This window comes from Panthera leo, chromosome D3 (genome assembly GCF_018350215.1).
Source record: "Panthera leo isolate Ple1 chromosome D3, P.leo_Ple1_pat1.1, whole genome shotgun sequence".
Taxonomy (NCBI): domain Eukaryota; kingdom Metazoa; phylum Chordata; class Mammalia; order Carnivora; family Felidae; genus Panthera; species Panthera leo.
In genome coordinates, this window is record NC_056690.1 from 3,089,931 (window position 1) to 3,103,571 (window position 13,641).

General features: G+C 55.2%; 1 protein-coding gene across 1 annotated transcript in view; it reads right to left on the minus strand.

The window, feature by feature from the left end:
* Nucleotides 1–603: 603 nt before the first annotated feature.
* TMEM132C (transmembrane protein 132C) overlaps nucleotides 604–13,641 on the minus strand; it is a gene marked incomplete at its 5' end in the record, with an annotated part of 203,304 nt that continues 190,266 nt past the window's right edge. The window contains 4 exons of the mRNA XM_042911161.1: nucleotides 604–1,887; nucleotides 7,169–7,360; nucleotides 8,350–8,623; nucleotides 10,003–10,208. Of these exons, the coding sequence (XP_042767095.1) occupies nucleotides 700–1,887; nucleotides 7,169–7,360; nucleotides 8,350–8,623; nucleotides 10,003–10,208 (1,860 nt within the window). The remainder of the gene's footprint in view (nucleotides 1,888–7,168; nucleotides 7,361–8,349; nucleotides 8,624–10,002; nucleotides 10,209–13,641) is intronic.

Below are 13,641 nucleotides of genomic sequence, written 5' to 3' on the forward strand. Positions count from 1 at the left end.
ATACGAATATAACGTATGTTTAAATCAGGAAAAATATACCATTTGGTCCTTGGAAATAAACATTAAATACAAATCAGATGGCAGCATAGGACACAGAAAACTTGTTGGAAGGAGGGAAGGAAATGTGGGAGAAGAGAAGATTATCCAGGAAAGATCGAAAAGCCTCAGATTCATCATCCCAGGGCACCCAGGGCTGGGACGGTCTCTTCCCAGAGACGGCCGTCCTCGGAAGCGGGGGGGGGGGGACACTGAACTAAAACAGAAATGGGGCCTTAGCAGGACCTCGTTGTAGATTTTGCTACTTTATTAGAAATATAAATAAAGAGATGATTCCTTCTGTCTTTTTATTTGTCTTTTTGCATTTTTTTAACAAATAATTTTTGGTAGCTTGTCTGGGTTATGTTTCAACTCGTAAAATCACCTTCCTAACGTGGCCCTTGTGCGGTTCAGGGTCTCGGTCAGCAACCCACCCAGAGCTGGCTCCGCTGACTTTCGAAACTCCGCCATCATCGACTGCCACAAAATCCTTGCTACAAAAGACACGCGGCCCCTCGCGGAGGCTCCCGGACCCGCACAGCCTGACGGCGGAGCTGCGTCCCCCGCTCCACGCCGGCCCCTCCCGGATCCCACCCGACGCCGGAGCCAGACCCACTCCGAGCCCCGCGAGGGGCGGGGTGCAGAGCCGCGGGCCGGAGGGGCCTACGCCTGTTCCTTGAACTTCTCCAGGTAGTTTCTGAGCTCCTCGGGGGCGCCCGCGGCCACGTCCTGGCATTCCCACTTGATGTCCTCGCCCCCGCCACCGAGGACGGAGTTCACGCTGGGGCAGCCGTTGTCTGGCGGGATGGTGGTGAAGGTGGTGAACTTCACCTTCTTCCTCTTGGAGGTGGGCGAGTGCAGGGGCTCGGGCTTCGGGTCCCTGGCCTGCCTGCCCCCCGAGTCCGGCCCGTGCCCCCGGCCCTGCGCGTGCTGCCGGGCTCCGCCGTTGAGCAACAGACAGCTGCTCTCCTCGCTGCCGCCCGGCCCGCGGTCCAGGGCGGTCGTGTGCTCGTCCTGCGGCGGGGACCCCTCGCCCGCCTGCTCCAGGAGCTCGGCCTCGTTGCCCAGCCACACCCAGTCGTGCGAGTGGGTGACGGAGGCCTGGCCTTCCGGGGGCACCTCCTTGTGCCGGTACTTGAGGGCGAACGTGGCGCAGTTGATGAGGAAGACGAGGATGGCCAGGCAGAAGACGCCCAGCAGGGCATACATGCCGATCTCCAGGTCGCTCAGGCCCCTCGCGGTCTGCAGCAGGTCGCTGGCCCCCAGCCCGCCCCCCGCGCGGGGCAGGTCCACCCGGGCCGGGAAGTTGGTGAAGTCCAGGGGGATGTTCTGCAGCTGGCCCTCTCCGGACGGCCTGCCCGCGTCCGGCCGGCTGCTCTTCACCACCCTGTTGTCCAGCAGCGGCCGGGCCGTCGTGCCGCCTCTGCGGGGGGCGCCTGCCTCGCGCTCCACGGAGGAGCCGCCGGGCGGGGGCCCCTCGGGCTCCTGAACCTTCTGCCGGCGGTCACTGGCGTGGTTCTTGATCTCGCCCTCGTCGCCGCCCCCGCCGGGACCGGAGTCGGCGTCGTTCCGGCCAAACTTGACCCTGACGCTGCCCACGCCCACGGCCAGGACGCTCTTGCGCTTGGACTTCTGGCAGGCCTCTGCGATGGTCATGTCCACTCGGACCAGCGGCCCCTGGCCTTCCCCCTCGGCCATCACAACCGGCCACCTGGGAGAGCGGGCCTGGGGGACGGACACGACGGCCTCGTCCAGGGAGGTGGCGGTCAGGCTGAAGTCCCTGGTGTCGTAGATGTCGAGGGGCGTCACCGAGCCGTCGCTGAGCTGAAGCCACGTGCTGACCACGGCTTCCTGCAAGGAGAGAGGCTGTTAGGAGGCCGCAGCGTGAGGCCTGCGGGTGCTTCTCCTCTTAGGAACCTGCCCGCCGGCCTAGAACAGAACCCGAAGGAATCAGGAGCTGGACTCAAATCCAGACCCGGTGGCCGATGAATCTGGGGAGAAAACATTCAGGTTTTACGTCAGGATCGGAAAATCGCTGTAAGTTAAATGAGAACACACGTGCAGGGACAGCTCCAGCCTAACCCTTGCTGGGGAGGGCCACCAGGAAGCCTCGTGGGGAGGGCCACCAGGAAGCCTCGTGGGGAGGGCCACCAGGAAGCCTCGCGGAGACGGCCCCACGGCTTTCCTCGCAGACTCCACGCGGAGTCTGCAGGTTCCCTACGGCTCGCTCTGATGCTCCCACCTCCTCTGAGGAGGGTCCGGCCTTGAGATGTCTGGGTGGCCCATGGTAATCTCCCTGCCTCGGGATCCCTCCTCACACCTGCAAAGTCTGTCTGGCCGCACAAGGTGACGCCTTCCCAGGAGCTGGGAGCTGGGCCGGGGGGCCGTCCTTGGCACACCGACGTTCCAGCCACCACAGTGGCAGTGGCGGCTGTGCGTCCTGGGAACCCGCCACTGTTGTGCCCTCCGAGGACGGACTCACTTTCCCCTCAGAGTGATACCCGAGGTATCGCTCTTACTATCACTCTATTACTCTTACTGTCACCTCTTCTCCTGCTGCAGGTGAGGAGGCGGGATCACGGACAGCATGGCGGGCTCAGGCAAGTGGCAAAATGGGGGGTTTGAGCCCGGAGGTCCGTCCGGAGTCCCACCACCACGGCCACTCACCACGATAACTTTGATGTGTCTGGAATTCTTCCGTGTTTTCTAAGACCAGGCATTTAGGGACATGGGTTAGAAGCCCATGCCAGACACGGGGGAGCCTCGGAGAGGGCGCCCGGAGCCAGAGGGAGAACAGAAACGCACGAGGCTGTGAGTGGTGGCACGCGGGGACAGGTCGTGTGCACAGGTGGGGATGTGCTTGCCTGTGTAGGGGAGCTGGGGGTGGGGCGGGGAGGCCAGGAGGAGAGGGGCAGGCCCCGGCCACCACCGAGGCCGGGCTGACCTTCCTGGGACCGTCTGCCGCAAGCGCTGGAGGAGAATCGAGGAGCAGAGTCGGGGAGGGAAGAGTTAACGCCACCCCAGGGGTCTGTTACGGGTGAAGGATGCTGTGTCCTCTGTGGTCCTGGCTTCTGGGCATGACAACCGAGGGCCGAGAATTTGACATGAGTTGTGAGTTAAACATGTGGATGCACTATTTCTCCTGGCCCCCAATTTTTTTCCCCCAAACAATCCGCTTTCCCCAGCTGAGAGTGTGAACCCCTCCACCCCAGGGTCTGAGATGGACGTCTGCTTGGCCTGGACACTTTCTAGCCCTCTTTTCCGCCTGGGACTGGAACACCAGCTTCCCTTTGGAGAACCGAGTCCTCCCTGCTCAGGGCGCGAGCACACGCGGGGCAGGCGGGGCAGGGGCGGGATGAGGGTGGGGCTGGCCCCGCCCCTGCTAGGCATGTGACCCAGCCCTGGCCAATCGGAGCATCCCACCACCCAGTTCACAGTGATTGGCTCGGGAAGGGGCTCAGGATAGAAAGCAGCCAATAGGAGGGGATCCCTGGGCTTCGGCGGGAACCAGAGATGGGAGGCTTGCAGCCCCCGGGGATGCTGAGTTGGGGTGCAAGTGTGCGGCGGTAGTGGCCATCGTAGCCACTTTGGGGGGCTCCGCTGGAACAGGAGGCCCACGCAGGGGGAAGAAGAGTTAAGAAATGGAGAGAGAGACTCTCTGAAGAGCATGGTCCAACCACAAAGTAGACTGGCTGAGGATCAACCACTTAAAAGCCGGGTGGGAATATACAAAACAGCATGAAAATTCCCAGGCACCAGAAAGGAAGAGGGAACGCGTACCAGAGGGGTCCATACAGATAGCTGTTACCGAGGTGGGCTGGAGGGGGGACGGGTGTCAGAGCTGCTCAGAAGGCCTGCCAGCCAGTGGCAGGGATGCTCATGCCCACCTAGGGACTGTCCTCTGGGGATGGGACCCCTTGCGTAAAAGCAGGGCTATCGAGACCCGGCGGGGGGCGATGAGAAAGTCCTACCCACCCGGGCCAGAAACAGCCACGATGCCTGCTTGTGCTCTGAGCACTGCCTGGAAAATGTGCCCCCTGGAAATCAAAAGCCCACCGCGTCCCCACACCTGGGTGTGGGGTCTGAAGGTGCACGACCTATATGGTGCCCGGCCGCCGACAGCAAGAGGCACTTGGGGCTGGGCCCTTGCAAATGCAGGCCTACAAGGATTTCCTGTCGGGAGCAAAGGGAAGAAGCCACAGCCTGAGGCGCTTCTGATTAAAAAAAAAAAAAAAATTACAGTCCCTAGGAGGGAGGGCTCTACCATGAGAGGGAATCATAAAAAACGCAGGTCGATCAGCAGGGCAAGGGTTTTGGATAATAGAACCACCGAAACAAAGTAAACCAGCAGCAACGACAAAATGGCCCATGAAATAAAATGGTTCAAGGGACAAGGAACACAGTAGACACCACGTTGAGAGGAAGGCTGAGGGGGAAAAAAAAAACAAAAACAAAAAACAGGGAGGCTTGGAGAGGACTTCGTGAAAGAATGCTCCAGCTGAAATTACCCAACGGCTAGTTTGCAAAGCAGATTAGACACGTATGGGGTAAGAGAGTCCATGTCCAGGGCGTCAGAGCCAAGGAATTTACCCAAAACACAATCACAGGGATCAAAAGAGACGGAACACACCAAAAAAGGCAAGAGGAAGGAAAGGAAGGACAGTACGAGAGCCACCGACAGGTTTCGGTGAGAAGTTCCAGACAGAACGAATGTGGAGAAGGCAGATGGGGACATCAGGATCCACGGAACGAGTGGCTGGAACATTCTCTAGCATTCAGGACAGCTGGATCTAGCTTGGCCTGAAGACAAATCCCCAGGCATGAACTGATAAATACCGATGTCTGCTTGGAGCCAGCCTGGGTCTGGGCTCTGTCTCCACTAACTGGAAGCCCAGGCCAACACCCGCTGCTTGAGAGGAGTGAGTGAGACCGTGCCCGAAATCTCAGGATGGCATGGCGCTCACTGGTGGCACCTGCCCACTCCCCCTCTCGGTGTCTGCCCGCTCAGGGGTCAGTTGTGCAAGACTGTTTTGTCTGAGGGAGTTCTCCGACTTCTGGAAGCCACGTGGCCATGTCTGTAGCCAGAAGTGCCAAGGAATTAACACCCCCCAAAGCAGCCCTCAACAATGACTGATAGGAGACGTGACATACAGCCCAGCTCCCTGGCCCCTGGTCAACACTGGCTGGTGGTTTCCCCAGAAGACTCGGGCTCCAGTAGTCCACGGAGGCGGCCGCGGGTGGGGAGCGCGCTCTGCTGTCTTCTATCCCTTGTAGCCCTTCCCGACTCCCGTATTGGGGCTCCCTCCAGCACTCAAATTAAACACTTGATCGCGAATCCTCATGGCAGGCTCAGCTTCTGGGGGATCGAAACTAAGGCAGGCAATATGGCTCAGGAGTTTTGCTTCCCACCCTTGTCCCCTCTGTCCGCATCAATGGCAAGTCCCACAATCCGACAGACCCCCCCTTCTAATTGGTAAATCGAATGCATTAAGGCCAGGGGATTTCCCGTTTCACCCTTCTGTCCTGGCTTTCCTCCGAACAGATGAGGCACAGGCAAAGTACATACGATTGCCCTCGTATTTACGGGTGTAAAAATCTTTCCCACGTTGTATTTCAGGGCTGAAATATCAAGAACAAGGTGCCGGCCTTCCGCGCGCCGAGGGTTGGGATAAACACACTGTTCACATGGTCTGTGAGTTCATCCTGGTTGACTTTCCATCCTGAACTAATTTTTCTTCGCACACTCTAGACGGGGAAAGAACTTCACCTAAAACCAGCCCCCTGAGTGGCAGACAGTCTGGATGAAGCCTTCAGAACCCCGCGGGCTTGCCGAAACCCATCTGAGTCGGTGCTGCTGTGTGATTGAGGGTTCAGTCAGGTGATTAGCTGGTTCCAGTGAGGTTGGACCCCAGGACGTGCCCAGGAGAGGCCAGTGCATTTCCCCAAAGATGAGAAATTCTGAATGACTTAAAACAACACAGGCCCAGGAATGATTTAAAGCTCCATCCTTTCCAGAGTCATGTCTGCAAATCAAATGAACTGCATCCATAAATCCCCCCGGAGTCCGTGCGGGGACCTCCAATTACCATCAGCCGATGAAGACAGACGGGACACACCGGATGGGGGTCGGGGCCCCTGCCCCCAAGCCAGGAAGGTTGCGAGGCCAATCACGCCCTAATTAATTACCCATTCTGAGGAAATAGCTCCATGTTCTCTGCCTTGTCTCCTCACTTTGCTCCGCTCCCCTCAATTTGCTCCTTAGAGAGTAGAAAACACCACGCCCCCAGGAGAGAAGCCATCAATGGGGGCCTGACGTGGATGTGAACGTATTCCAGGACCCTCCTGCTGACACCCTGGGGCAAAGTCAGCTAGCAGCCGCACACTCTCTGGAATGACCCGCCCTGATCTTTGGAACCCGGGAACATAATGAGATGCCACTCCCGTGATGATGCTGTGCTGTGTGGCGCAGCTGACCTTGAGATAGGGAGACCTGCCTGGATTATCTGGCTGAGCCCGGTGTAGACACGTGCGCCTTTCAAAGCAGAGAGGTTTCTCTAGCAGGCAGCAGAGGGGAGGTTAGAGGTCTAAGGCATAAAAGGACTCCATGCATGTTGCTGGTTTTGAAGACAGTGGGGGTGTGGGAAGTGACAAGGGACACGGGTGGCCTTAGGGAGCCGAGAGGGGTCCCCGGGGAACAGCCACCAAAGACACAGACACCTGCCACAGAAGTGCAGAGACAGGAACGAGCGTGGAGGCCGATTATTCCCCAGGACACGCCAAGAAGGGCCCGCCGGCTCACTCTGCTGTCGGCCTGTGGTGCCCTGAGCCTGGAACCCAGCTGAGCCCGCCCCGGCCCCCGACGCACCGAGCTGAGCTAATAAGCGGGCCTTGTTGTAAACCACCAAGTCTGTGGAACCAGACTTGCACACTGGGCATCGCCTGTCTGGTTCATCACAGAGCCCACGACTGGAATGACGTAGCCCTGTGGCTTTTCACAGCCTCCCCATCACTGCATTCTGGACTGTGGTTCAGCGACTCTGCTCCGTTCCTCCCTCCCCCCGCCCCTTTCGCGGAGTCAGGCACGGCAAGCGCCCTGCTCCTCTTGAACTCCGGCTTCTAGAACCATCCCTACCTGCTTGGGAGTCCGAAGCAGCTCCTGAGCTGTGGCCACAGCCGTGATGGCCTTGCTGTCCTCCGTGCTGGGGTGGAGGGTGACGGACAGCCCAGCCACCAGCTGGATGGCCAAGTCCGTCACTGACACTTTGTCATCTAACACGGTGACCGTTTTCTCTGCCAGGATGGAGTCTGACAGCGGGGACAATACCTGTGGGATGGACAGGACAGAAGATTCCCAGATGCTGGGAGCTTCCCCGGCAACACTTCCTTCTTGCCCCGGGCCTGGGTCCAGAGTACGGGGTGAAGGAGCCTCCCACCTTCTTCCCTAGAGATACACCGGCCCACGCCAGGCCTTTGCAAGAATCAGATAAAGCCACCCTTCCCCACGACACTTTAGCTCTGTGGGGAGAGGACAGCAAGTGTTAAAATCCATTCTGTTTTTAAAGGGAAAGGACCCCTCCCATTGAGATGAGGGACTCTTGTACCCTGCACAACTTGGTTAACTGTGCATGGCAATCAATCCTGCCGATGAGGCTCATGGAGAGTCGCACACGAGTTGACTTTGTGCAACCTGAATCACATTCTAAATGAACTATGGAAGTAACTGTGGGGGAACTGAATTATAGTCTCCTCTCCCCCCCCCCCCAACCAAGTACAGTCAGGAAGGTGGAAGTTGAGGGATTTGGGAAAAGGCCCACCACTCCCTGTCATATGTGTTTCCTTGAACAAAAAGGGTAGTAGGACTTCGAAGAGAGGTTTGCTGGATGGGTCCATGGCAGAATGACTAAATGCTTTATGGGAAGGAGGGAGGCACCTTCCCCCGGCCACAAGCGTGAGCAGCATGCAGGGGAGGGGAGGAGGCTTCTGAGAGGTGTAGGAGATGTCAGGTGTGGACAGTGGGATGAAGGGTTGGCAGACAGGGGCAGGACGGGGAGGGCTGGCAGGTGTTGGGAACGGAGCACACAGCAGTTGGGAGAGGGGGACACGTGAGGTGCTAAGGGGCTGTGACCACCGCCTTCCCAGCTGTGCTCGTGACGAGACTGGGCCCCCCCGGGCTGGTCCTAGCCCAGCTTCTGGTGTCCCGGGGATGCCATCCTGGGGGCCAGGAATTGGGCACAATGACCCACCCTTCTTGGGAGCCTCCCCCAGAGCCCCGCACGGTGCTCAGGGCGGAAATGCCCAGCTCTGGCTTCCTACCTGGATGGTGGTCATCCCGACCTCCCGCCCGACCAGGACCCTGCTGTCCTGCAGTGTGGCCACGTGAGGCTCCTCCAGATTCATGAAGTCTGCAACCAGGTGGGTGATGTCCACCTGCCAGTCGGGGCTGAGCAGGTGGCTGGGCTGGCCCCACGGGCCGGCGCCCTCGGCCACAAACTGGGTGAGGACCCGCACCGTGGCATGCTGGTACTTCAGGGCACAGCCCCGGCCCCGCCGCTCCTCGTCGTCTTCATCCTCGCTCTCCCGCGTGGGCCTTGGGGGAACGAGAAGCTCTCAGGTCCCAGGAATGGATTCAGACACTCTGGAGTCACAGGCCAGACAGGCAGGTGCCCGCCCCAGCCTCCAGGGGACAACATCCCAGGCGGGGGCCTCAGGAGCCCACGGGAGTGCTGTTCCCATCACAGGCAGCACAGAGGGTCGGACATCCCTCTCCTGAAGGCATTTATTGACAAACGGCTTACGAGCTAATATTTACTAAGTCTACACTGTCCAGTAAATGAGTAGCTGGTAGCTATGTGTGCCCACTTACCCTTTAATTTAAATGAATAATGAGATGAATCAAAAATGTAAATTTCTTAGGCACACTAGCTATATATACCAAGCGCTCCCTAACCACATGTGCTAGCGGCCGCCATATTGGATAGCGTGGTTCTAGAACATTCTGCCACGGCAGCAAGTTCTATTGGGCAGAGCTGTATTACTCTCTTGAGATGTGACCTTCTAGGCTCCACACGTATGGACTCTTAATCTCATAACACGGGTGTTATTATTCTTATGTTCTGGGGAGGGAGGTTAGGGACCCTGCCCAAGCTCACAGAGCTAGAAAGTGGTGGCTAGGGTCAGGTCTGCCCTCCTCAGGGGCACGGGGCACGCTCATTCTCTAGGTCACTCATGACCACTAAACAGTCTGAAGGATCGCCCGGATTCACCACCGCCCTCTGCAGTTGGAGAAGATTCTTTCAAGTTCTCCCTGCAGAGAGGGATGTTGCCTCTTACGGGCCCAAGGGGCTCGTGCTGAGTGTATGTTCGCTCAAGCACTCATTGCCCCTTAAAATGAGGACCAGGTGCCTGGAAGATTCTGGAAAACAGCCCTGAGCATTCAGGATGGGTGACCCCAGCTCCTACGTATGACAATCCAGAGTCACATAGAACAAAGAGCCTTTTTTTTTTTAAAGAGCAAACAGTAACACCATAGTCCAACATAAATGTAATGAAATGTTATGCAATAATTCGATGCACACAGAGCTTATCAAGCTTATGGATATTCACAAAGCACAGAAAAAGGAGTCACTTTCGCTTAGAGAAAATAACCCCCAATTCAGATTCCCCCAGGGTGCTGAGGGGCTAGAAACATCTATCATTTCTGCCACTTCATTCTGGGGGAGCCTGTTTCAGGAGGGTCTGGGAGAGGTCCAAGTGTAGAGTGCACACGGCCTGGGGGTGATACGGATCCTGCCGCTTCCCAGCCTCCTTCCCGGCTGGTTATCCTGGGCCTCCGGTGGGCTGGAGAAAATGTAATCACAGCATTTTACCGGCGTCTACCGGGCCCTATCCTGGCTCCGTCGGTGGTGTGGTCAGTAAATAAAACCATTGTTATCACGCCTCTGGTTAATCTCTGCATCCTGGGCTCACCTCTTACTGGCCACAATGGGGACCCGCCAGCCTTTAATCTGGCTCAGCTCTGTGTCAGAGACCTCGATCTGCAGGGGCAGTCGGGGCACCCACACGGTGATGTGCAGGGGGGCACTCAGGTGCTGGTAGGTGAAGTTCACCACCGCGTCCACCTTGCCCTTTATCTCTTTGCCGTTGACAAAGACGTAATCACAGCCGTCAGATACCTGCGAAGACAGAAAGGGGATGGAGACCACTCTTCTTCCATGTGTCCTTTTTTTTTTTTTTCACACAGCATACATGCTTAATTTAGGTTCCTCCCAATGCAGTGCCTGAGACAAGGATTCAGTGCATTCGGTTTACTTGGGAGATGGCCCCCAGTGGGGGCCAGCGAGCAGAGTGAGGGAGACAGAGAGAGAAAGAGTCGATAGGAAGGCGCATTTTTACTTTTTTTTTTTTTTTTTGCTGTGGATCAGTTTCTCTGGAACCTCACGTAAGCCTACAAAATTGCCCACCTGAAGGATAAGAGGCAGGAACGTTCTCTCCCAGCTCCTCTCTCTCACTGCCCGTGTGTTTACTGCCCTGCACGTCCAGGCTGAGACACAGGTGCATGGCGTCTGAGAAGGCCCCGGGATAGAAAACAGTAGGAGCTCAAGGTGGAAGGTGGTACCACCCCCACGTGAGCTGGAACCTGCACAGATCCGCAGCTGAGACCGAACTCTGAGTGGGGCCCAGAGGTGATGTCTGCTCATAAAATGAGCCATACCCACATGTCACCCCAATCAGCCCCCCAGAGCTGCAGGGTTTGTACTGCTTTCCTCTCCAGCCTGACTCACTCTCCCCCTGATCACAGCCACAACAGTCTCCGAGACCCCCGGGGCGTTTGCATGCGGGGCTTCCTTGGCCCGCCCTCCCTTCCCTACTGGCCTGGCCAGGCACCTCCCCGACCCCCTGGGATGGTTTATGCATTTGTATTATAATTGCTTATCCTGCGAATGGCAGCATTGCCATTTCAAGGTATGTTCCCTCCCCATGTAGTCCTTCCCTTGCTTTTCCAGTTCCTACCACATCATTGCCTCAGGAGAGAGACAAGATAGAGCACAAAGCAAAATAAACAAATAGAAAATAAAATAAAAGTCTGCAAGCATTAAGGCAGTGTGTTCCAAAGTCTAAACCCTTAGGGAGATGAATCTATATACAGCCCCATGGATGCTCGGGGGTGGGGGGCGGGGAAGAAACAGCAGGGAGATGCCTGTGGTGTTCCCTGAAAGTGGGCTGGAGAAGTGCCATGGACAGGGGAGGGACCGTATCCTAGGTAACTCTGACATTGGATGCCCCTAGGGACTGTAAGCAGGACACGTGAAGACTAGAAGCCCCCTCTCCCAAGACCTGGGCGATAACAGTCACATCTCCTGGAAATTAGTCTGGGACTATGTTCTGTAGCCTTAATGAATTGAAAATTGAGAATAGAAATCAAGTTGGGTTTTTAAGAAATGACATGGCTGTCTTGCATATTCAAGTTTATAAGATATGATTTATACTGGCCCCACGTGTCCAGATCAACCACCAAACCGTGAGATACTTGAAGGAAAGAAGTACATCTTTTTTAAATCTCTGATGTCTTGGTTCTTCACACCAGATGCTCAAGAAGCAGGAACTTGGCAGAGTGGACACTGAAAGGACCAATGTATGTATGTGCATTTGGTTGGTGTATGAATGGATGGATGGGTGAGTGGATGGATAGGTGGGTGGATGAATGGATGGATGAATTATGAATGGATGGATAGATGGATGGATGGATAGATGGGTGGATGAATGGATGGATGAATTATGAATGAATGGATGGATAGATGGATAGGTGGGTGGATAAATGAATGAATGAATTATGAGTGGATGGATGGATAGGTGGGTGGATGAATGGATGGATGAATTATGAATGGATGGATGGATGGATGGATAGGTGGGTGGATAAATGAATGAATGAATTATGAATGGATGGATGGATAGGTGGGTGGATGAATGAATGAATGAATTATGAATGGATGGATGGATGGATGGATAGGTGGGTCGATGAATGGATGGATGAATTATGAATGGATGGATGGATGGATGGATAGATGGGTGGATGAATGGATGGATGAATTATGAATGGATGGATGGATGGATGGATGGATAGGTGGGTGGATGAATGGATGGATGAATTATGAATGGATGGATGGATGGATGGATGGATAGATGGGTGGATGAATGGATGGATGAATTATGAATGGATGGATGGATGGATGGATAGGTGGGTCGATGAATGGATGGATGAATTATGAATGGATGGATGGATAGGTGGGTGGATGAGTGGATGGATGAATTATGAATGGATGGATGGATGGATGGATGGATAGGTGGGTGGGTGGATGAATGGATGTGTGTGTGTGTGTGTATGTATACATATATTCAGGTGGATGGATAGATGGATGGGTTGATGGAAAGCTGGGTGGATGAATGAACTGAACCCTTTCTTCATGGGGATGCCTGCTTCAAGACAACCAAAGAAGGATCTTAGGGTGAGGGGAGATGTGGTCAGAGAATGAGACACAATGGAGCCAAAAGCAGTGGAAACACAAGAAGTTTACTTGAAAGCTTCCAGAAAGGTCTCAAGCAGTGTTTCCTAACTTTTTTGGGGTCACTGACTCCTTTGAGAACACAAGTCAAGCTCACTCTTGCCATGGAAATGCATATACCTACAGTTTTGCATAACATTCCAGAGTTAATGAAGTCACACGTGGACTCCTCACATAGCACTTAACATACTAAGCTGTAATTGCCAATTTGCTTATCTGTCTCCTGTCGGGACTGTGCACTCTAGAAAAAGCAGCGTCTCCTTCGGCGGCGGGGGGGCGGGGGGGTCTGTGGACCCAGTTAAATCACATCGCTGCTGAGCAATGAACTTGCACGATCACCCCTCTTTCCCCAGCCTCTGGGAACTACGGATGGCTACCCTGGGCCCAATTTTCATCCCCAGCTCTCACTTCTGTTTGGAAGGGCAGCTGGTGAGGGCTGGGCTGAGAGAGTTTCCTCCATCTGCTGGGGACAGTGGCAGGAGCAGCTGGGAAGGAAACACACGGATGGGTCTTCTCACTCATGGTCAAGAGTGGTTTAAAAATGTTTACCTACTGATTAAGGGTGGAAACCAATTTCAGTTGCCGTCCCAGACTCGCCATTAGCATGTAAACACCGTCCTGGATCTGGGCAGCCATTAGCATAATAGCCAAGCAAGAGTTATATCAGTAATCACTTCTTTAATCAATGTTGTAATTTACAGACCATTGACTTTCCTCATTTATTACCTTCCTGAGCTCTGGTGGGAGGGAACGCGGCTGCTCCAGAATATATAAATAATTAAGAGGAACGCCAAGGGTGTCGAGTCGCGGTGCATGATAGAGCCATTGTCACTGCTAATCCTGCAGGTGGCATAAATGTCTGGGGAAGTCTCGGGATGCATTCATCATCTCCTAAGTGGCTACAAGTGAGAACCACAATATCGCAAAATGAGCCAGCTTAGCTGCCAAAAAAAAAAAAAAAAAAGGAACCGAAAACCCAAAGGAATCTTTTCAGTCCCTTGGCTTCGTTTGACACTCTTTTTCATCTTTCATGGTGGATGGGCCT